The sequence below is a fragment of the Gymnogyps californianus genome, unplaced genomic scaffold (genome assembly GCF_018139145.2).
Source record: "Gymnogyps californianus isolate 813 unplaced genomic scaffold, ASM1813914v2 HiC_scaffold_170, whole genome shotgun sequence".
Classification (NCBI taxonomy): Eukaryota; Metazoa; Chordata; class Aves; order Accipitriformes; family Cathartidae; genus Gymnogyps; species Gymnogyps californianus.
Window position 1 is genome coordinate 49822 of NW_026114051.1, and position 24654 is coordinate 74475.

Genomic DNA, 24654 nt, shown 5'->3' on the forward strand with positions numbered 1-24654 from the left:
AAGCCGAGAAGGCGTTAGCCAATGAGAAACGAATCGCAGAAAACTTACAGGGCAGCCTGCAGGATGCTTTTGCGAGGGAAAGGGAGTTGAAGTTGAAACTGGCTGGGTGTGGGGATGATCTGGAAAGTGAGCTGGGATTTTCCAGCTTACCGAGAGGTTGCCCCTCACTACCCATGGAGGGAAATGGAGGCAGTAACAGAACCCGCTCCTGCCCCCAAACTCCATCCACTTATTAAAACTGAAGTCGTGTATGATAACGAAGACAGTGAACCTGCCGTTACTACTAAAGAGACACCTTATACAGTTACTGAACTGGCAAAGTTACAGGAAAAATATAGTAGACAGGCCAAGGAAACTGAGACCGAATATGTGTGGAGGGTCTCTTTGACTGGCAGGGATAGAATAAGGCTTTCGGAAGAAGAGGCTCAAGGATATTGGGGTCCAGGAGTATTTTTGACGGTGGAGGACGATCAGGAACCCTGGTCCTTGACTCAGAGGGTGGCGTACTGGGCCGGAGGGTTAGACCCCTTGGAGAGGGGAGATCCCATTGCCATTCCCACCCCTGGGGTAAGCCATTTTACCGAGAGTGTACAGAAAGCAGCCTGCCTTCAATTGATGTATGATAGGCGTTTAGTGCCTCGTCAACCTTCTCCAATGTTGTCGTTTGCTAACCCAGACATGATGACCCCCTTGATTAGAGGACTACCTGACTCGCTAAAAATCTATGCTGTACAAATTCAAGACCAGCTAAGAGCCATTGTGGCGAGAGGGCCACAGGCCGGACCAGGTCTCACTTGGGGAGAGGTTGCACGAGAATCGATTAATTATGGCCAGCGCGTGGGATTTGTTGGGAAAGAGGGGAAGACACAAACAGTAGTCTGCAGAACTGAGACAGATGAGAGAATACCTCACCCCCAAAATAGAAATCTTGTGGGAGGAGCGTCAAGAAATCAGTTGTGGAAGGAAGGTCTAGAGAAAGGCATTCCCCGGGAAATAATGGACGGCTTACCCCTCCACAATTTGCAGCTGTTGGTAAAGATGTGGAAACCGGTAGATAGGAGTCAGCCAGGAAAGGAAAACAGTCCCATAGCCCCTGTATCTCAGAGATCAGCCGTTCCCACGGCCCCTAGAGAGGAATCACCTGGCCCTCCAAAGTCGGGAAACTTCTTGTGCCGTCCCCAGTAAGTGAGCCAGGGGACGGCGAGTGGGTGTATTTTAGACGGCTCACTGAAAACGGGCAGGGGGACCTATTGGTAACTTTCCCCCTTGGCCCTTTCAAAACTCCAGTCACTTTCCTGGTAGACACAGGAGCCCAAATGTCTGCTTTGAATTCCAATACTGTGGACAGAAGTGGGATTGTCCCCGACAAAAAATGGATATGGGTTACCGACGTGTTTGGCTATTCCAAACCCCAGCCCACGGCCCGAGTAAAATGTTGGTTGCCGGGAGACACTGCCCCCACTGAAGCCACGATGATATTGGGGACTTCTGCAAATATTCTGGGATTAGATTTGTTAAAAGGTAAAGCCTGGACGGATTCGGCAGGGAGGGAATGGAAGTTTGGGTCCCCAGCAACCCTGATAAGGCTTTTGCAAACTGCACCTGCGCTGCCCCTGTCCAAAATCGTAAATGTGAAACCCTACCCTTTGCCACTGAGGGCAAGGGAAGGAATCGCTCCAGTGATAAGGGAACTGCAGGAACAGGGAGTAATTATTCAAACCCACTCCCCCTACAACTCCCCAGTGTGGCCAGTTCGCAAACCAAATGGAAAATGGAGACTAACAATTGATTACCGGCGCTTAAACGCAGGCACCAGCCCCTTAACGGCAGCCGTACCTAATATAGCGGAACTGATCTCCACTATACAGGAGCAGTCCCATCAAATCTTAGCTACCATTGATGTAAAGGATATGTTCTTCATGGTACCTTTACAAGAAAGTGATTGAGATAAATTTGCTTTCACGTGGGAGGGTATTCAATATACCTTTACTCGTTTGCCCCAAGGATATCGACATTCACCTACTTTGGCACATCACGCTCTGGCCCAGGCATTAGCAGAAATCACTCCTGAGGAGGGAGTTAAACTGTATCAGTACATTGATGATATATTGGTAGGTGGGCCTGATGCCAATGCAGTGGGGCAAACTCAAACAAAAGTAATTACTCACCTAGAAAAATTAGGACTTCGGGTTCCGGCAGAAAAGGTACAGTTCCCCTCTCCTGAGGTAAAGTTTTTAGGCATATGGTGGAAGGGAGGAGCAGTGTGTATTCCCCCCGAAATCTTGACTACCTTAGAACAGATAAAGATGCCAGAGAGCAAAAAGGAGCTGCAACATGCCCTAGGCCTATTGGTATTCTGGAGAAAGCACATTCCGGATTTTTTGATCATAGCTCCTCCCCTGTATCATCTAACACGTAAAAGGGCTACCTGGGAGTGGACCCCTATTCATGAGGAAGCCTTAAAGTTGTTAGTCTTTGAGGCAGGGGCTTATCAGGCTTTGGGCCCAGTACACCCAGCAGATCCACTCCAAATTGAGTGGGGTTTTGCAATCCATGGGGCATCTATACATATGTGGCAGTGTGGACCAGAAGGTCCGACCCGCCCCAATGAGTTTTATTCCCGCAGCTTTAAAGATACTGAGAAACGATACTCGATCTGGGAAAAAGGCCTTTTTGTGGTCAGTTTAGCCTTGCAGGAAGCCGAAAGAATTATACAGCGACAGTCATTTGTCTTGCAGGGACCTTTTAAAGTCTTAAGGCCTGTATTGGCAACCTCCCGTGGGAGTTGCACAATGCGAAATGGTCAGGAAGTGGTATGCCCAGTTAGAACATTACAGTCACATATATCAAGTGGAGGAGGGGGCACCCAAGACACTCCAAATACAGGAAGGATCATTTGCTTCCACAGATAAGGAAACCCCTCCTTCCTACATAAAGGAAGCTCCTCCATTTGAACCTCACCTGAAGAACGTGTGGTTCACTGACACTTCTTCAAAAAGAGAGGGAAAAACATGGAGGTATCGGGCTGTAGCTCTGCTCGTTGATTCCGGGGAGCGGATTATAACAGAAGGGGAAGGGAGCGCTCAGGTGGGAGAACTGCTAGCAGTTTGGAGTGTAATAACGAGAGAGACAGACAGCACTGAACCTGTGTATATTTACACGGATTCATATGCCGTATTTAAAGGATGTATCGAGTGGCTCCCCTTTTGGAAGCAAAATCAATGGGAAGTAAACCGGGTACCCGTCTGGCAAAGGGAAAAGCGGGAAGAGATATTAGCTGTAGCCGAGCAGAAACCTATACGGGTAGGATGGGTGGCTGCCCACCAAGGGGGAAATCGCCCAGCACACAACTGGAATAACCAGGTAGACTCACTCACCCGCTTGGCTACGCTGGCAAAAGAGGGGGAAGAGGAAAACTGGGAAAACCTACTGGAATGGCTGCACATCGAGTGTGGTCACTCAGGAGTCAGAGATCTTCTCAAAGAAGCGGCAGCTCTCGGGTGGCCTGTCACCCGAGAGCTGTGTAACACTGTAATTTCTGCCTGTGGTCTGTGCCATACTAGACTGGAAAAACACCCTTTACAAAATCCCCCACTTCATCTGCAAGATGGGAAAGGATTATGGGAAACATGGCAGGTTGATTACATAGGACCTTTTAAAAAATCAGAAGGGAAACAATATGTGCTCGTGGGGGTGGAAGTGGTATCAGGACTCGTTCAGGCTGGAGCAGTAACACGAGCGACTGGGGAAAATACAGTAAAAGAGTTAAAATTGTGGTTTAGTTTTTTACCTAAACCTAAATCGATCCAATCGGACAACGGCAGTCACTTTACTGCCGGGGTGGTCCAGGAGTGGGCAAAAGTTGAGGGAATACCGTGGATATTTCGTACCCCCTATTATCCCCAAGCTAATGGGATAGTAGAGAGGACAAACGGTCTCTTAAAACGATTCCTGAGACCCCACAACTCTGGGTGGTCCACACAACTCTGGGAAGCTATGACCAGAGTAAATGACCGCTGGGGAGTTAATGGATGTCCACGAATCACTGCATTTTGCCCTAAGCCTCCATCCATACTCCCTGGGGAGTGTGAGACCAAAAACCCTGTAAGTCCTCTTCACTATCCGGGACAACCGGTCTTGGTTGAATTACCTACAATAGGACAAGTACCACTAGTCCTAAAAACTCCAATTAACATATATGCATGGGTAGCAACTGATGCCCACGGGAAAGAGCATTGAATCAATACCAGATGGATCATTCTGTCTTTCTAATCACCGGTTTGAAAGAATCGGGATTTTCTTTTGTTCTTTTAACAGGTCCAAGTACCAGAAGCAGATTTCTCCTCAGAAGTTGAAGCCGATGTTAGTTTTGGGAATTTGGGTTGCTGTTGTATTGTTGTGTCTTACAGTTTTCATATTCTGTATCTATCATTATCGTGAACGCTGTTTTGGAAATTGGCAACTTAGACCATTATAACTTGTTTTGGTATCGCTGGGGAGCAAGCAACCAAACCATGATTGTTGATATTAATCTGTGCCGGCAGCCATGTACTTGGTTGCTTATCCTCTGTTTTTCTCTGTTCATGGTAAAACCTGTAAGCTTAGACACCCCAAATTTAGCTTGGGAACTCATTCAAGGTTTCGTCCGGATGTGGGGGCACCAAGATAAGGGCCTGTGTATTGCCCTACCTAGATCAACCGAAGAAGGTTTAAGGTTTTTTATGTCGCCTGTAAATTTGTCGTTTATATTTAATATGACCAATGCCACCTCTCCAATTTATCTACCCACAAGCTGGACTTATGAGGAGGCATGGGTCGATTGGGTGCAAACCCCAATGTTAGGACCCCCCTGGTATCAGGTGTGGGATAAGCCCCCTGTCCTAAACACCTCTGTTGAGATGGATAGCGCAAGATGTAAATTTATCGTACCGGAACTAAATATTACCTTTCTTTCTCCAATAGATGGATTAAACCCTTTAACTGAGAACCACAAGGGGAACATCCCTGCTGGTAACTTTATCTTTGATAAAGAAACTAGCAGTTACCCCTGTAGAGTTTACCCCTGGGACCCGCTGTTTGACCCCTTGACAAAACCTGATTTTTATGAGGCAAATTATTCTGTCCGATGGGACCCAGAGTGGTATATCTTACTCCCAAATAAGACCTCTATAACCCCTCGGGATAGAAAGAATTTGATGTGGGCTTGGTCAAAATCAACTCTCTCGCAACCTTTTGCCAACCCTAAATTTAATCCACCTATCAGAGAGGCTGAAAGCTCCCTTTTTAACTGTTCTAAAATGATCACCTGCGATTCAGGACCAGGGGATCCACCAGAAACTTGGCATATCAATAGTCTCGGAACCTTAATTCAAGATATGTGTACATGTTGGGGATATCCCTCTAAAGGATGGCAAAATAATGACATTACTTGTAATGCCACCAATGGTGACCTTGCGGGAAAGTGTGGAGTGCCCTACACCCATTACCCTATACGAGGGACACCACTGGACACTGAACCTGTTATCACCATTATGAATTTTACAGATCAATATACCTGTGAAACCAGCATTTATCCAGCCCCCTTAGGATTGGCTTGGGGGTGCTCAAATGGAAGATTTTATTCTTATTTAACATTAGAATATCATGGTGGTTTAAGGTGTGGATTGGGTATCCCTTCTCTGTGTCCATCTCGTGTTTTTGACTTTGTGATATCCCCCTGACGATCGCGTAGGGAGGCAAATAAGCCTAAAACCCACCCCGAGTGGGCGATTAGTGGAATTAAGATTCCCGATTATTATACTGATGGACAATTAGCTTCATTAATGTTTGAAAATATTTTTACCCCATATGTAACTTTGAAACGACACCAGTTTGTCTTAGAAAATATTACCTGGCAGGTACATCTTTTGAGTAACTGGACAAGATACACTTTTGGAGAATTAAATTTGCAGGTCCAACAGGTATCGAAAATGACTCTTCAGAATCGCCTGGCTCTGGACATGATACTGCTCAAGGAAAATGGAGTCTGTGGAATGTTAAATCTCACCGGCGGAGAATGTTGTATCACCATACACAACGCCACTACCTCAATAGAAGAAGCTCGAGCCAAGATGAAAGAGATAGCAGATCAAACAGCAGAACTTTTCCAGTCCATGCAGCCAAAAGACTGGTTTGGTAACTGGACTCCGAATGCTTGGTTGCAGTCCATCCTACGATCCTTGGGACTTACAGGATTGGGGGCTTGGTTAATACAAATAGGATTAACATTAGTTGTTGGTTTTGTATTTTTAATGATCAGCATAGCTATTGTTCGTTGTATGATTACCCGTGCCATCTCCCCTCTCTCCTCTCTCTTTTCTCCCTCTGTTCGCTATGTAAGAATCACCACCCTAGAAGATGAGATGTCTGAGCCACAGGGTGATGTTATGACGATTGTTTGTGAGTTCTTAGTTTTGATGTTAGGATGTGAAAATCACCAACCTTATAGAAGACTATGTAAACAATGTTCGAGCCACGGGGTGGTGTGAGGGACTGAAAGAGTTAATGTCTGTCAATGTCTCAAACATTGTAGCAACCAAGGTGCGGTCTGCATAACAAAGATGGAGGGCCATTAGCAAGAAGTTGGCTGGCCTGGACACAGGGGGGTGCCGGAGGGTGTGCAGCCCTGGGTTCTGGCAGAACCAGCCTGGGAACCCACCACATATGGCCAGAGGCCACACAAAGCTTATCTGAGGAGGGGGCTTGTAGCTCCTTGGAAAGTCCCTAAGACCACTTTCTCTTTCACCTTATTCTGGGAACATAAAGGTAATATCATTGTGAGCTTGTCATGGCAATATCGTGAGTTTGTTGTGGTAATATCGTGGCGAGTTTGTCGTGGTTATACTGTTACAAGTTTTGCCAAGCCACTATCCACTGTTTTCTGCCAAGTTTTAAGCAAGTTTTGAGTAAAGTTGTGATCTGATTGAACCTCTTGAGTAATTGTCGTTGCTCCGGATTACTGCACAGAGAATCAAAAGGTTAACCTCACCCTCACCCACTGAGTGGGACGGGACACATCAGGTCAATTTTTGCACATAAGCAAGATTTATAAGTTAATTTTTTTTATCTATATTCAGCTGATGCAACAATCACAAATATCTACAGGTCTTAGAACTTTTTTTTCATGCTAAAGTACTAAATATCCAACCAATATGAGAAAGTAGATCCCAAGCACAGGGCATTGTGACAGACAAGGTTCAAGACTGCCTGTGCTGCCTAGTGCTCTTGATGGAGTAATGCTGTTAAATACCACGAGATGAACCAAATCCAAGTCCCCAGATTTTGAACACGTATCACTTTAAACTGGATTTGGAGGCACAACTGGGAAAATATTAAGGGTTTAAAATACATTAGGTCCCCAAACTCCCTGTTTTCTCCATGCCTTAGTTGCACACATGCTAAGGGGGCACACAATGTCAGGCACTAAAACAGGAGAGTCGCATTCACTCCTAGGTATCACAGAGAAGGACATCACATTTGGTGCAATGTTTGTTAATGCTCTGGCAAGAGCAATGTAAGGCCTGGCACAGCTAGCATGGACTGACCTTGTAATGTGCCACACAAAGTCATGTTTGCAAAGGGCCCCCTTTAAACTTCTGATGTATTAACTGTTTCAGTCAAATTGTTCAAATTTTGGTTCCAAAGAATATGATGCATTTGCTTTCCCCTATCAAAAGCAAACACAAAAATTTCAGCCATTAGAAATAATTAGTACTAATCATCTTTAACACTGAAATACATTTGCATTTGTATTTCTCCACCCCTCCTTACATCCTCTTGTGTTTGAACACCTCAAAAGCAAAACAGGGAGTAGCATGTGTTGTACCACTCCCTGCTTTGCAAGTGGGAAACATAGAGAGCAAGCTGCAGAATGGGCAACTGAAATGTGGGTTTTTAATCCCAGAATAACACTGTTTCGGGGCTGAAATTGGATTTGCCTGAATTCAACCTGGAATAAGTTTAAGAAACTATAAATGGTCACTCTTGCCATCAGGATTCACAAAAGAAGTGTTGACAGGTTTAAATCTACTAACTCACTGCAAGGAGTTTGAAAGTATCCCTGAAACCTCCTCAGCTTTTTAAATACCTGAAGAGGTATCTTGGATGAGGTGAGCTAGCCCTTCAGCTATTTTGTGGTGCTGTTCCAAGCTATACATACAGAAACCCATGAAATTGTGCGCAGACCAAAGTGCTCCTACCCCCTACACTCAAATGTGCCAATGCAATTAGCTATAATTGCTGGGAAACAGACTCAGTCTGTTATCTGCCACGTTTTAAAGTAATGATCCAATATCCTCCATCTGTCTTCATTAAAACACTCTTTAAACTGACACCAGAATGGCAGTCAAAATTTGCATTCAGCTCCTTTGGGTAAGTTAGTTGCAATGCTCAAGTTACCGATCAACAGCTGAGGAAGAGAGCATTCAGACAGAAATACAAGCTGCAGTCTGCTCCCTCCAAAACAATTCAAACAATAGCAGCTTCCCCAGGCAGCTGCTGCTGCTTGAAATCATGCACAGCTCAGCTCACTCCACCCAGAAGTCTATCAGCTCACTCACATAAAAACCTCAACCCAAAGCACTTTGATTAAGCTTTGCAAAGCTCTTGAGTCTAAAAAAAAAATGCAAGTTTTCTGCCCCAAAAACTGACAGAGAAAACAAACAAATGGAAGGAAATCATTAAATCTTACCCTTGAAGGCTTGTAAAAGTCACAGCAACAAAGTTGCTGCCCTCCATAGCACTCTGGTACACTCCTCTTCCTCATTTACATGCAGCTTTATCCCCTCCCAAGATCAACAGCTTCGCTCATAATCACAGCAAGAGGACGTTCATCTAAGAAAGCAAAACTTCTTTGCACTGTGAAATAGGCATCATGTACTTGTCTCCAAGCCCCTTAAAATCCACCGCAGACCCACTCTGCCATGCAATGTCCTGGTAACTAAACTTACTCCAAGTTTCCTATTTCTTACTTCAGTCACTGGGTTTGGCTCCTTGCCAAATTCTTCCTTCTTTTTTTTTTAATTCTGTTTCCTGTAAATAGGGAGAGTGTAGTAGCTCCCTTAAAAATAAAATGCTCAGCACAACAAGCTGCAAAAGACTAAAGCAGAAAAGCAGAACACCTGGGGTTGGGACACCCTGCTTAATTCCAGAGGCAACTGCTGCTCTCCTTACCTACCTCCTGCCAATGTGGAAGCTTTCAAAAGGAAACCAAGAGAGTAAAAGAGTCCAACATATCAAATTGCTTTAAAAAAGGATGAACTTGGTAAGGGATCCATTTCCCTGCAGCAGCCCCTCTCTCTACATCCGTAATGCCGAAGTCGGTCAGAATTCCTTAAACCCAGAGACACTGTCCTACAAGCTGATCCCAAGGCTCCACTTTGTCTACTTTCCAACAGTTGTGAGTAGCAAAAACTCTGCAGAGAAAAACCTCATAAAGTACAATTGCATAACTCAACCACAGAGCTTCCTCCAGACAGCCAGAGGATCGCTTCGGTGCTGAAATGTCAGGGCTTGCTCATCCCTGACAGTATGACCTCCCTTGGCCTCTGGGACACCCGCATGGCCTCACTGCTGTCGAGGGGACCCTCCTCACCAAAACCCCTCAGCATTCTCATGAGCCTCCCAACCTTCCCACTCGTTCTCCCACCTTCAATGAACCACACATTCACTTTTTTTTTCAAATTCTGGGACCCTTTTCAATACAGTACCCTCCTATATGCCAGTCTCCTGGCATTTTACCTACCAGGTATGCTACAAGACTAAAACTGTGCCAACTACAACTTTAATCCACCTTCCTGCTTCCCTATACCTCTGAATTGCAATTATTCTAAGATCACCACGTTCTTTCCCCAAGTTGTGTTGACAGTAATGCCTGCCAGAAACGTGACAATTTATTGCAGACAGCAAGAGAAAGTTTAACATAAAAGATTTCTATACGTATTTATCTCTCTGGTTTTTCCTTCATCTGCTGTGTTTTCCCAACAGATTTATGTGAACACTGTTAGAATTAATTTCAAACCTACCCACAAACACTTGAATGCATTAATCAGCTGATTAATTATAGTAACATGAGAGTCAAGGCTTTGCCAAAGAGTATTTTCTGGAAGGTGAAATTTTCTGAAGTCCTGTCAAGAGAAAAGCTATGGAAGACCCTGGATGCTGCAATGGCAGTACTCCAGTGGTTATGAAGTTTGAAGTGCAGAGTGGCAATGAACAGGACCCTATAGCACCATAAGCAATTTCTGAAGGAAGAACAAGAGCCTATGCCCCTTTGCGATGACTCTGTTGGAGATATGCGAGAAACAAAAACAAAGGATGCTATTTAGTTAAGGAGGCGTGACCTTGAGAAGAGAAACAAGATGACACCATAAGTCAGTGGGTAAAGAAATACCAAGATAAGCACAGGGGCAATCAAAGAGCTACTTGAACTTTGAGTGTATTATCCTAAGTAACATACTAGAAAACCCGCCCTTAGGTAGGGAGAGCCCCCTACCAACAGAAGCCCCTTCCTCACAGAACATGCGCAGTAAAAAAGGAGGACACTGCGACTTTAAGTGGAGATGAGGCTTGCGAGAACCGATAGGAACGAGAGTAACTAAGCAAAACTGTAAAAGTACTGATAACTGTTGCTCGAAAGGTATAAAATGCTTTACCGTGTGTTAACCGGCTGTGCTAGCTTTGTGGAGTTACCACCTAGCACCCATCTCTGCGCAGACATGAAATAAACAAATATCTCGACTCTGCGTGTTAACTGGCTTTTTTGCACACCGGGTGAAAGAATCCTGAGTTTTGGGACAACATTTTGGCACCCCAGATGGGACGGCCATAAGGCCTTGCCCGGATCGTCTTGCTGTCCCCGACAGGGGACCAGACCGGACTGAGCTCCAGCGCGCACTGACCTATTGATCGGGGACTCCTCCGGATTCCCTCCGAAGCCGGGGTGACAAGCGACTCAAAGGTGCAACGCCGACCAGAGATATTTGTATCAGGGTGAAAGGGGGATGAATCCTTGGATTGGTGAGTATAAAATTTAATTACAAATTCAATGACTCCCATGGAAGGTGAAAGGGTAAAGTCGCACGTAGACGCTCGGCAAGGGGTGCCGTAATTGACCAGGGGGGTCAGAGCCGAGTGCGCATAAAGTCGCCAGGGGGGCGTATCAAGTCGCACATAGACATTCGGCAAAGGTTGCCTTAATTGACCAGGGGGGTCAGAACTGAGTGCGCATACTGACCAAGGGGGGTCAGAGCGGTACTGACCAAGGGGGGTCAGAGTGGAAATTACTGACCAAAGGGGTCAGAAGGGTAATTACCGACCAAGGGAGTCAAAGCCAGCAAATAGGTAAATTCGGCTAAAATGGGAGCAAGCCAATCCACGATTCCTCCCTGTAGCCCTTTGGGGTGTATTTTGAAAAATTGGAATAAGTTTGGGGGAAATCTGTTGACTAAAGATAAAATGAAAAGATATTGTAATCAATGGTGGCCAAATTATAAATTGGGTTATGATGAGGTCTGGCCAGAAAATGGATCAGTAAACTATAATACTATATGACAATTGATGTTGTTTTGCCATTGGATGGGGAAATGGGACAAAGTACCTTATGTTGATGCCTTTATGACTTTGTACAGTGTCGTGGTTTAACCCCAGCCGGCAGCTAAGCACCACGCAGCCGCTCGCTCACTGCCCCCCACCCCTGGGATGGGGGAGAGAATCAGGGAAAAAAAAGCCTCGTGAGTTGAGATAAAGACAGTTTAATAGGACAGAAAGGAATGAAAAACAATGATAATGATAATAATAATATGACAATAGCAATACTAAAAGGATTAAACTATACAAAGCAAGTGATGCACAATGCAATTGCTCACCACTCGTTGACCGATGCCCAGTTAGTTCCCGAGCCGCGATCCCCCCTCCCAGTTAACTCCCCCAGTTTATATACTGGGCAGGATGCCATATGGTATGGAACAGCCCTTTGGCCAGTTTGGGTCAGCTGTCCTGGCGGTGTCCCCTCCCAGCTTCTTGTGCCCCTCCAGCCTTCTTGCTGGCTGGGCAGGAGAAGCTGAGAAATCCTTGACTTAGGATAAACACTACTTAGCAACAACTGAAAACATCAGGGTGTTATCAACATTATTCTCATACTAAATCCAAAACACAGCACTATACCAGCTACTAGGAAGAAAATTAACTCTGTCCTAGCTGAAACCAGGACAGTATCCACCCCTTATTCTATACCATCTACATCATGTCCAGGTCCCACACTTTCCAATGCATTTTCAATTAATCACCACCACTTTTGCTGCCTTTTAATACATATACACACAGATACCATTCCCTTAATGTATAAGCCTTTACAATGTCCATTTAAAATGTTTGTTGAGTTCATTCAGTCCATGACTTTGGACTCCATCTGTCATAACAGTCTGTCTGGGCAGGAGGGATGGTGCGAAGTCCGCTCAGTCGGCAGAGCAGGATCCGGCTTTGGTGCAGTACAGCGGGCAGATGACATTGGGCGCAGCAGGAGGATGGTGTGTGGTGTTGGATTGTTGCATGCTGAAGTCAGTCCTGGTTCCATCACTACTGCACTTCACTCAGTTTTGTCAAAGTTCATTCTTTATTAATCTAGATAATTCTTACTGTAATACTGTTGATATAGCATATAACAACTATAGTAATGATGACATACAGTAGCAGGATTATATAGCAATTAGCTTAATACAATTTAATTCACTGGCTATTCTCACCTAAAACCAAATCCCCTTGAGGCACACATCGGACTTCCCCATCCTTCCACATCACCCACCAAGTGCATCCAGGTCCTTGAGCAAAAGCAATCCCACGAATGGGTTTGCCTTTGCCTGAGGCAGGAGTAACCCAGACTGTCTTCCCTAGCATATTCTTCATGTGCACTACAGGGACTTTATCCCCTTCTACAGTACGTAAAAGTTCTGATTGGGCAGGGCCAGCCCGATTGGCAGATCCTCTAGTGTTGACTAACCAGGTGGCCTTTGCTAGATGTGTATCCCAATGTTTGAAGGTCCCACCACCCATTGCTCTCAATGTAGTCTTTAACAACCCATTGTATCGCTCGATTTTCCCGGAGGCTGGTGCATGACAGGGGATGTGATACACCCACTCAGTGCCGTGCTCTTTGGCCCAGGTGTCTATGAGATTGTTCCGGAAATGAGTCCCCTTGTCTGACTCAATCCTTTCTGGGGTACCATGTCGCCATAAGATTTGCTTCTCAAGGCCCAGGATAGTGTTCCGGGCGGTGGCATGGGGCACGGGATATGTTTCCAGCCAGCCGGTGGTTGCTTCCACCATTGTAAGCACATAGCGCTTGCCTTGGCAGGTTTGTGGGAGTGTGATATAGTCAATCTGCCAGGCCTCCCCATATTTCTATTTCAGCCATCGTCCCCCATACCAAAGAGGCTTTAACCGCTTGGCTTGCTTGATTGCAGCGCATGTTTCACATTCATGGATGACCTGTGCAATAGTGTCCATGGTCAGGTCCACCCCTCGATCACGAGCCCATCTATATGTTGCCTCTCTTCCCTGATGGCCTGAGGTGTCATGGGCCCACCGAGCCATGAATAATTCACCCTTATGCTGCCAATCCAGATCCACCTGAGCTACTTCAATCCTAGCAGCCTTGTCTACCTGTTGATTGTTTTGATGTTCTTCAGTGGCCCGGCTCTTGGGTACGTGGGCATCTACATGATGTACTTCCACAACCAGGTTCTCTAGCCGGGCAGCAATATCTTGCCACAATGGGGCAGCCCAGATGGGTTTACCCCCGCATTGCCAGTTACTCTGCTTCCATTGCTGCAACCACCCCCACAGAGCATTTGCCACCATCCATGAGTCAGTATAGAGATAAAGTATTGGCCACTTTTCTCATTCAGCAATGTCTAAAGCCAGCTGGATGGCTTTCACCTCTGCAAACTGACTCGATTCACCCTCTCCTTCTGCAGTTTCTGCAGCTTGTCGTATAGGACTCCATACAGCCGCCTTCCACCTCCGATGCTTTCCCACAATGCGACAGGACCCATCAGTGAACAGGGCATATTGCCTCTCATTTTCTGGCAGTTTATTATACAGTGGGGCCTCTTCAGCACGTGTTACCTCCTCCTCTGGCGATATTCCAACATCTTTGCCTTCTGGACAGTCTGTGATCAATTCCAGAATTCCTGGGCGACTGGGGTTTCCTATTCGACTTCATTGTGTGATCAGTGCAATCCACTTACTCCAGGTGGCATCAGTTGCATGATGTGTAGAAGGGACCTTCCCTTTGAACATCCAGCCCAGCACCGGCAGTCGGGGTGCTAAGAGGAGCTGTGTTTCAGTACCAACCACTTCTGAAGCAGCTCGAACTCCTTCATATGCTGCCAGTATCTCCTTTTCAGTTGGAGTATAGCGGGCCTCAGATCCTCGATATCCCCGACTCCAAAACCCTAGGGGTCGGCCTCGGGTCTCCCCGGGTGCTTTCTGCCAGAGACTCCAGGTAGGGCCATTCTCCCCGGCTGCGGTGTAGAGCACATTTTTAACATCTGGTCCTGCCCGGACCGGCCCAAGGGCTACTGCATGAACTGTCTCCCGTTTAATCTGTTCAAAGGCTTGTTGTTGCTCAGGGCCCCATTTGAAATCATTCTTCTTCCGGGTCACTTGATAGAGAGGGCTTACAATCAGACTGTAATTTGGAATGTGCATTCTCCAAAAACCCACAACCCCTAAGAAAGCTTGCGTTTCCTGTTTACTAGTCGGTGGAGACATAGCTGCTATTTTGTTGATCACATCCATTGGGATGTGACGACGTCCATCTTGCCATTTTATTCCTAAAAATTGAATCTCCTGTGCGGGTCCCTTCACCTTACTCTGTTTTATGGCAAAACCAGCTTTCAGAAGGATTTGGATTATTTTCTTCCCTTTCTCAAAAACTTCTGCTGCTGTGTTGCCCCATACGATGATGTCATCAATGTACTGCAGGTGTTCCGGAGCTTCACCCTGTTCCAGTGCAGTCTGGATCAGTCCATGGCAAATGGTGGGGCTGTGTTTCCACCCCTGGGGCAGTCGATTCCAGGTGTACTGGACGCCCCTCCAAGCGAAAGCAAACTGTGGCCGGCACTCTGCTGCCAAAGGGATTGAGAAAAATGCATTAGCGATATCACTTGTGGCGTACCACTTGGCTGCCTTTGACTCCAGTTCATATTGAAGTTCTAGCATGTCTGGCACAGCAGCACTCAGCAGCGGCGTGACTTCATTCAGGCCACGATAGCCTACTGTTAGTCTCCGCTCTCCATTAGACTTTCGCACTGGCCAAATGGGGCTGTTAAAGGGTGAGCGAGTCCTGCTGATCACCCCTTGGCTCTCCAGTCGACGAATCAGCGTATGGATGGGAATCAGGGAGTCTCGGCTGGTGCGATATTGCCGCCGGTGCACCGCTGTGGTAGCGATTGGCACCCGTTGTTCTTCGACCCTCAGCAACCCCACAACCGAAGGGTCCTCCGAGAGACCGGGCAAGGTGGACAACTGTTCAATTGCCTCTGTCTCCAAGGCAGCTATACCAAAGGCCCACAGGTACTCCTTTGGGTCCTTGAAATACCCTCTCCGGAGATAATCTATGCCAAGGATGCATGGGGCCTCTGGGCCAGTCACAATGGGGTGTTTCTGCCACTCATTCCCAGTTAGGCTCACTTCAGCCTCCAATACAGTGAGCTGTTGGGATCCCCCTGTCACCCCAGAAATACAGATGGGTTCTACCCCTTTATAGCTTGATGGCATTAGAGTACACTGTGCACCGGTGTCCACTAGAGCCTTGTACTCCTGTGGGTCTGATGTGCCAGGCCATCGGATCCACACAGTCCAGTAAACCCGGTTGTCCCCTTCCTCCGCCTGGCTGGAGGCAGGGCCCCTCTAGTCCTGGTCAGAGTGTTCGTTACTCACTGCTTGAAGGGACTTCTAAGTCATTTTTACAAGAGGGTCAGAAGCCCTTCTACTCTGTCTGGGGAACTGCCCGCTGGAAACTGGAGTGGCATCTTTCCTGGAAGAATCCCCTTTTGTGGGTGTTTTTCCTTTCAGTTCACATACCCGTGCATCTAGGGTCAACGTAGGTTTTCCATCCCACTTCCTCATGTCCTCTCCGTGGTCACGCAGGTAAAACCACAGGGTACCCCGTGGTGTGTACCTTCTGTATTCTCTCTCTTGAGCAGAGGAACGCTCACTCCTAATAGCTGCGATACTGGTCCGTACAGGTGGGGAGTAGGACTTTTCGATCAGTTCCATCAGTTTTTTGGACTTTTCGGACAGTTTTTCCACAGCCGAGACGCAGGCTCGTAGGGAGGAAGAGAGACTTCCTTCATATTGCCGGAGTTGGCGAGCCATTTCATCCACCATCAGTGCCTCTTCGTCTTTCCAGGTCAGTACTGCCAATGGGTTGGCATACGACGATGGCGCGCTCCGTACAAACTTCCGCCACATGGGTCGTGTGCAGTGGACTTCGTCTGGATCTCTGGGTAATTGTGCACCGCCCGGGTCATAATAAATCATCTCTAGCACGGCTAATTCCCTCAGGTACTGGATACCTCTTTCCATGGTGGTCCACTTGCCTGGGTGACATATGACATCTTCCTTGAAGGGGTACCTTTCCCTCACGCTTGACAGGAGTCGCCTCCAGAGGCTGAGGGCTTGTGTCCCTTTTCCAATCACCTTGTCAATGCCCCCTTCCCTAGAAAGGGATCCCAGCTGCTTGGCTTCCCTACCCTCTAATTCCAGGCTACTAGCCCCATTGTCCCAGCAGCGGAGCAGCCAGGTGAGAATGTGCTCGCCTGGACGACGGCTGAAGCCTTTTCGCATATCCCGCAGCTCACTCAGGGATAGGGATCGGGTGATTACCTCTGGTTCTGCCTCTTCCTCCTGTTCTCGTGATGGCCCTGGTTCATCTTCATCCCTCACTAAGCGAACTGATTTTTTTGTGTATTTCTTCTTCTGTACAGAGGCAACTGATACCGGCACAGGGTGGTTCTCTGGTTCAGCCGCAGTGCCTTTCGGTCTGTTTTCCCTCCCTTCCCCCTGAGGGTGCTGCACAGTATCGAGCAGTGTTTGGTAGATACTGGCCAGGGCCCAGCACAGTACAGTAAGTTGTGCCTCTTTGGAATCGCCACAGCATTTTCCTTTCAGATAGCCTATCACTTCATCAGGGTCCTGTAGTTGTTCGGGAGTGAAGTTCCAAACCATTGGAGGTGAGAAGTTCTCTAGATACCTGCCCATGTTCTCCCACATGCCATGCCACCCATGGCTATCCAGCCTCGGGGCAGATTTCCGAAAGGTATTCTTAAACAGTTGTTTAACCTTAAACAAGGCCTGGAACACATTCAGGAGACATAACAATAGGAACATGCTGGTTTGAACATCCCAAGGATATTCAAAATTCTCAAGAGCTATTGTAATTTGCCTGGAGGAGAAGGGGAAGGTGAAGGAATGTGTCTCCCCCATGGACTGGCTCTCCGATGAAAAAAGGTACAAGGTGTAATTATTAATAGTTTCTGATAGACGGCTCCCGAAGTACGGAGGTGACAGAAATGCTGAGTACAAATACCAGATTAGTCCCACGACCAGCAATTCTATTGTATCATAAGCCAGTGTCACAAATTACAACACCATGATAACTCTGGCCCAGTTCCCACGGGTGATAAACAGCACAGCAGGGAGCATATACTGCAAGTAAGGTATCACATAACGCACCTTTAAGAACAAGCACGCCAACTTTGAGAGCAAATACATCAACATTGTGACCAGCAACTATTGAACTAATATAATGAATGTTTAAGAAATTTGTTCTAACACATTCGAGTCAGATTTGTCTTTATCTCAACCCGTTCGAGCCTCACGTTGGGCGCCAAAAAGGACTGTCGTGGTTTAACCCCAGCCGGCAGCTAAGCACCACGCAGCCACTTGCTCACTCCCCCACCCAGTGGGATGGGGGAGAGAGTCGGAAAAAAGAAAAACCTCGTGGGTTGAGATAAAGACAGTTTAATAGGACAGAAAGGAAGGAAAAATAATGATAATAATAACATGACGACAATAATAATACTAAAAGAATTAGACTATACAAAACAAGTGATGCACAAGGCAATTGCTCACCACCTGCTGACCGATGCCCAGTTAGTTCCCGAGCAGTGATCTGCCCTCCCAGCCAACTCCCCCCAGTTTATATACTGGGCATGAGGTTCCATGGCATGGAATAGCCCTTTGGCTAGTTGGGGTCAGCTGCCCTGGCCATGCTCCCTCCAGCTCCTTGCACACCTGCTTGCTGGCAGAGCACGGGAAACTGGAAAGTCCTTGGCTTAAGATAAGCGCTCCTTAGCAACAACTGAAACATCGGAGTGTTATCAACATCATTCTCACACTAAATCCAAAACCCAGCACTGTACCAGCTACTAAGAAGAGAGTTAACTCTGTCCCAGCCAAAGCCAGGACACATCTACAGGTTCTGCTGAAGCCAGCCCTCTAATAAGCAGATGGTTTATTAGCTTTAATATTAGGCATTAGTCTAATATTCTGACAACTTTTTTTAACGACTTCAGCGCTTGGCTTTTTACTGTAAAAGGCTCCTCCTGCCTCCCTTCTTTCATCTATTTCCAGACTCTCTCTGTTCCTTTATATTTAATTTTCCTGCAACTTGTGTTTTAGCTAATTTCCATGTTGGTAACTCCTCTATGTATAAGTGTTCCCCTCACAATGTAGACATTAGAGACCTCAAACTTTTTTTGTGTGCGTGCATGTGGCAATTTATCTTAAGACTTCTGCTATCACTCTTGCTTCACCTTTGCTTTCCGAGACAAGCGGGATTAGGTATGGGAAAGTTTCTTGCTTCATCCACCCATCCATTTGTTTATTTCCATCCTGGCTTTTTGCATAAAGGTCAGCCTGAGTACATACATCCTATTTAAACTAGAGAAAAAAGAAAAAAAAAAAAGTCTCTTATTTTGTCCAAATGTGGTTAAGCTTGCCACATCTGTTTCAGACTGAGCCCAAACAGTTAAGCTGTTATCACTAGTTCTGACGGCCTGCATGGCTCCAGTAAAATCTTGTTTCATTTAGAAGATACCTCAGCCACTCTGCAGGACTCAAATGACACAAATTCCCCTCCCTTCTCCTGTGAAGGGGTAAAATACTACAAGACACAATGAGTCAACAGACCTCAGTCAAGAGAGAGAGTAACCAACTGGGCAACAATGAGCTCCTGTTTCGTGAAAAACTCTTAACCAGTTTAAAAGCAACCTCTTCAGTTTAATGAGATTATGTCCTCTATTGCATGTCTGAGCACAACTCCTACTACCATTGAAAAGGTTTCCCCTCCACCCACAAAAGTTTTTTCTTAAGCAGGTATATATCTTAGCCTTCTCTCACACAAGCTGTGTACTGCATGTAAGTACTTACATCTGTGGAAGCTCAAAGCTGAATGCATATTCATGCCTTCCTGAATGAATGGTGTGAAGGCCTTCTTCAGAATTGTCATCATCTAGGAGGGAAAAACCCGATATGCTATTCCACCTGTGAACATTTTACACAGCATAATATATAGGTTTCTTTTCCAGAATAAGAGGGATTTATACATTCTTTACAATACTAAGAACACAGTGTCCCAGAAACAAGTCTCTCCAGTCCATTTGTATTAACTGCTAGATGTATGGCTGCAGAATTTTTAAGGTTAGGTGAGATTCCAAGATTCACCTGACATAAAAGCAGAAGTTAACTTGTTCTAATTTATGATCTTGATTCTGAGTACTGACACAGTTGTAACTGCTGCCATTTCAAGGTCTGCCTGAAAGATCTGTAATGGAAACTGTGTTTTCCAATATGATTTCTAGTTAAAACTTAATACTATTAGAGAGCTCTATTTCATTTTAAGTGATATTAGTATTAAGTCTGCTACATTCATAGATTAAATTTAGTAATTCAGCTTCCTTCTATCTCCTGCCTAGCAAGTGTCCAAAAATTGATTTTTTTAAAAAGTGCACAAGCACCACCTAGAAAGTGCCAAACAAATTCAGGGGCACGAAAGGCGGCAAGCTGTCCAATTAATGTTGTTTAGAGCTAATGTATCAAAAATTCAAAGTTTAGCTCGATTTTGCTTGGATAGCAGAGACCCAAACATTTCCTAATTTCAACAAGAAAGCTGACCTTGGTTTGTAGTCATAATTCCTCGTATTGCTTTAAATGCTCCAACAAATTTGTGGTTTGTTCTGATATAATCACCATGAAACCAGAAAAATGCCGATTCCATCAAAATAGAAAGTTATTTAAAGAAAATAATTTAGCATCTCATATACAAAAGGGTTGGGGTAATAAAAAACACATATAGTGGGATTATGCAAAAGACACTACCTATTGTTAATAGTCTGAAACATCATGAAGGAATGTTGGTACATTTTAAGATTTTTTTTTTTTTAGTTCCCATTGTCCTACAAAAATGCTGATGCTCCAATTTCTTTAGTGCACCAGAAATGCTGAAACAAACCTATGCAAAAAATATAAAAACACTAGAACGCTATTTACACAAATGCATCCTCAGCACGTAATATCATGAAATAAGAATCTTCAATACACCAAAAGAACAAACCAATTTGTATAATGCTTTTTTTGTTAAAAAACACTTGGAGGTTTTGGCTTTGTTTTTTAAAAAAATTAAAAATAATAATCTTTTCCTTGCACATAAGTTTTTTCATCCCTTCTTCACTTCCTTCCTGCCAGATCAGCAGTCCCATTGAGCCTGAGCAGCAGCACCACCACTGTGGTAAACAAGTACTGAGCTGTCAATCACAGACTAGGCTGGAGCAGGAGAGGACTGGCCTAAACAGGTGCGAGCAGATCCCCTGCCAGCCACTCATATACATACAGTATACATTACACCCCACCACATTTGCTCAGCAACTCCGCTCACAGCCTAGCCTGACTACCACAGAGGTAAGGAGAGAGGGAGGGGCACCACCCATGCCTCACCATCCGGTCTCCTCATACCACAGGGCCACGCTGCTGGCTTGCCCCAGCCTGCCCTGCGCTGTGTGCAAGGTGACACCCCAATCCTGCACTTCTTTCAGGAGCACGTGCTAACCATTACTGAAAGGCAATTACGGATAGTGCTGGCCAGGGGCACGGGAGGGGAAAGACAACCGAGTGAGGGATGTGAGGGGCTGCAGGGCCTTGTGTCCCAATGGCTGCACCTGCTTGCAGCCCCTTGGTGGCCCAGTGGATGTGCGCAGCAGGAGCTTGAATGCTTCTGTCTGTCCCCAGAGATAGACTTTCCCAAGAAAGGCAGTGTGCCCTCTGAGCTGTCAAGGCCGCCATTGCCAGGCAGGCCCTGTTCCCAACAAAAAGTGACCAGGGTGACAGCACCCTTAGCAGTGCAGCACCCCCAGCATCCTACCAAGGCCGCGATCGGATCCATAACGGAGGGGGGAGGAGGAAGGCAGGCAGCAAGGGAGAAAGCAGTAACTGCTGAATTGAAACACCCCACCTCCCGGTTTCCCAGCAAGGTAAACTTGTACTCCTCACTTCACAGCTAGTGCCCTCCCCCACCGTGCATACTCTGCTAACTCCTCAGGGAAGCGGGGCCCGGAGCGCCCCCAACCCGCACAGGGCTGACCTCGGGGTGGCCAGAGCCCGTTCGCCCCGCCCCAGCACACACCCAGAGTGCGGGCAAGTGAACCTGCTCCCTCAGCCTCGCTCTTCCCCCACGTCCCAGCCCCTATAATCAGCGGCTGGCATCGCCTTAGCAACAAGCTAACAAACCCCAGCAGGCCAATGACAAGGCGGGGACAGGGAGCGGCCTTCCGGACTATGCTAGGGTACGAGGTGTTGAGTTAAACTCCACTCCGTGCGGCGAGTGTTCGCAGTTCTGCCCCTGCAGCCGAGGGAGGGGCAGCGGTGTCCCGGGACAACTGCTTAAGTTTCTACGTGCCACACATGCAGCGGTGCGCACCCTGTCTCGCTTCTGGTGTCGGAACGTGTCAGATCTGTCCCTTCCCTACCACCTTTTGTTCCCTTTCCAGCCAGAGGCAAGCACCTACTATCGGGGTCAGCATTTGGATCTACAGTCCACATGCAAAGTCATTGCTGCTGCTTAAGCAGACAGTTAGAAGCATGGGGTCGCCCTCCTACTTGTAAGCATATATCCTGCTATGAACGACTCATGCATGTTTGCACGTTTCTGTCATCTGCAAACCAGAGGTGAACGAACTTTCACATGAGAGAATTCTTTCTAAGGCGGCAGTATAAAGAACATTTGAGCTACAAAACCGCCTCATGAGTGACCCGTGCTTGCTTGCATCACGGTAACATAATTAAAATCAATAGCAACTCCACTCTGCTACAGTATTTACTTCAGAAGTGCTTAATAAAAGGCTCAATACAATCTGTAGTCGAACTTCTTTAAAAATTGCATTTTACTGCAGAGGATCTCTGCAGTAAATATGCTGCATATTTAAAAAAAAAAAACACACCACCAACAAACAAACAAAAAACCACACCAAAACACCCGACCCAAATTATGTAATCAGTTTTAACATTTTCTTGTGCTAGGAATTAAGTCATCGCCACCACCTGACGTGTGCAACCAATCTGCGGAGAGAAGGAGTACTCCCTCCCTTCTTCCCAGGACCGGTCCCAAACAGGATTGAACCGCTTCTAACAAAGGGTGGAAACTTCAGAAAAAAAACAAGCTTAGAGTCCTTTATACTTTCACAGCGTAACTATGTGAACAACAGATTAGCAAACTTAAGACCCACAATCCTGCTCACAATGTAATACTCCATTTCCATACCCAAAATAAGGGAATTTGCAGGGCACTTTCTGTTTCTATAGGGGCTTAGCAGACCAGGTTTTCATTGAATGCAGGTTCCAGAACTCCCCAACTCAGAAGCAATGCTCCGATCGCACAACCGTGACCTCTTATTTGGCCTTTCAGACAGATTTTTACATTTGGGTCCCCCATAGAGGAGCTGAATAAAAGAAATGAAAGTAATTTATAAGTATACTAGTTTAGAACAAAGGAAGAGATGGAAAATTACAGGTGGGGTGGTGATAGCACGTCAAAGTAAGCCACAGGGAATCTTTTATATGCCAACAATGAACCAACCTTAAAAATCATCGCATAGATGCAGGTCTGAAAGTCAGACCTGTATCTATTATGTGCCAAAAAGTCGAGTGTTATGTTATAATTACACTTATGATTCGATGGGATGCTACCAAGAAAGTAATTTATTGCATATCTGGTTTTGATTTAACAGTTATTTTCCCCATAGAGAAACAAATCCTGCTAATATCACTAAGAAAAAAACGACATTGCATATAAAAAAAAAAACCTGTATTAAAAAATGCAAATCCTTATGAAAAGACTCTGTTAAAAGGCAGGTATTTTAAGAAAGTCCTGTTTGCAGGTACTTTAAAAATGCACCTCAACACAGTTTTAATATTAAGTAAACGTTCAAATAATTAAAAATAAAACCTAAGAACATAACCGGCATTTCCTCATCTTTAGAAATAGTGAACTCTATAAGACTGCATATTAAAAAGGGATAAACCAAGACGATGCAAAGATGTGTCTTTTTCTGGAAAGACGTCTGCATGTAGTGAACGAATAAGTGAAAAGCTTACCTCTTTCATGCCCGAGTAGAACGTCCTTATGGTTAAAATACTCTACTTCTTCAGTGTAATTTTGTGTATAGGCAGTGTTGGATCCAGCATTTCTAGATTCAGTCCAACGTACTTTTGCATGCCCTCTCGCATGAATTTTAAGAGATTTTACTCTAATTTCCCCAGTAACTTCTAAACTGACCCTTCCTGAGACTGTGTCCCCGCTAGAATAGACAGGGATATTGCTGTCATTGAAACAGTCAAAGCTTATTGTCAAACTCTTCACCTTCCCCAGCACCATATTTTATAACAAAGTGTATAAAAATATACTGTAAGAAAAAAAAAAGTCAAGGTCTCATACAAAATGCGATCTTCACTTTACACTGAACAACGCCTCCGCCATGCAAAGAGCCTGCCAACAAGATCAGCGTGTCCCCTACAAACGCTTCATCAGAATTACTGAGAAAACCGCGACAACAGCCACCCAGCACTGCAATCTCCTTACAAAGACAGCTACCCGCACGCTACCAGCTCACTTTAAGAACAGCTTTGTGAAAAACAACCCCGCCGCGCATGCGCGAGTCGAATCGTGGCGGCGGTTTCCTCCGCCGCTTGCGCGTATCTTCCCTGTCGTGTGCATTTTTCTTGTGTTATTGCTTCCGTTTCGCGCAGAGATTCGGAGCACTCCCTGGTGGAGCCAGGGTTCCACTGCGAGCTCGCAGTGCGGTGTTGAGATAGGTACTGAAGAACTGAGAGAAAAACATCTGCGGTGGGGGGTGTGAGGGCTCTTTGTCCGGAGGGCTTCGACGTCTCGTCTCGTCTCACTGCCTGGCACGGCCTGGGGTCCTGGCTGGCCGGCGGGAGGCGTCTCGGAAGGAGCTGGCAGCTGAAATCGGGCAGCGGGCAGTGGGCGGTGAGTGCCGGCCCCGGAGTCTGGCCGCGGCCGGCACGGGTTCTCCCCTCGGCCACGGGTTGCCTGGCTAACAG

At 46.2% G+C, this 24654-nt stretch overlaps 1 protein-coding gene across 3 annotated transcripts in view; it reads right to left on the minus strand.

The window, feature by feature from the left end:
- The window catches only part of LOC127028070 (arrestin domain-containing protein 3-like), a 36124-nt gene extending 11995 nt beyond the window's left edge, over positions 1-24129 (minus strand). For 2 of the 3 annotated variants that reach the window (XM_050913896.1, XM_050913898.1), the window contains exons 1-2: positions 23689-24129; positions 19474-19555 (exon numbers count right to left, since the gene is read on the minus strand). Coding sequence is in view for 2 of the 3 variants with exons in the window: in XM_050913898.1 (XP_050769855.1) it covers positions 19474-19555; positions 23689-23968 (362 nt within the window). In the remaining variant the exon portion in view is untranslated. Of the gene's footprint in view, positions 1-18873; positions 18985-19473; positions 19556-23688 lie in introns of those variants that run through there. The other variant, XM_050913897.1, reaches the window with a different exon arrangement.
- Between the last annotated feature and the right edge of the window lie 525 nt (positions 24130-24654).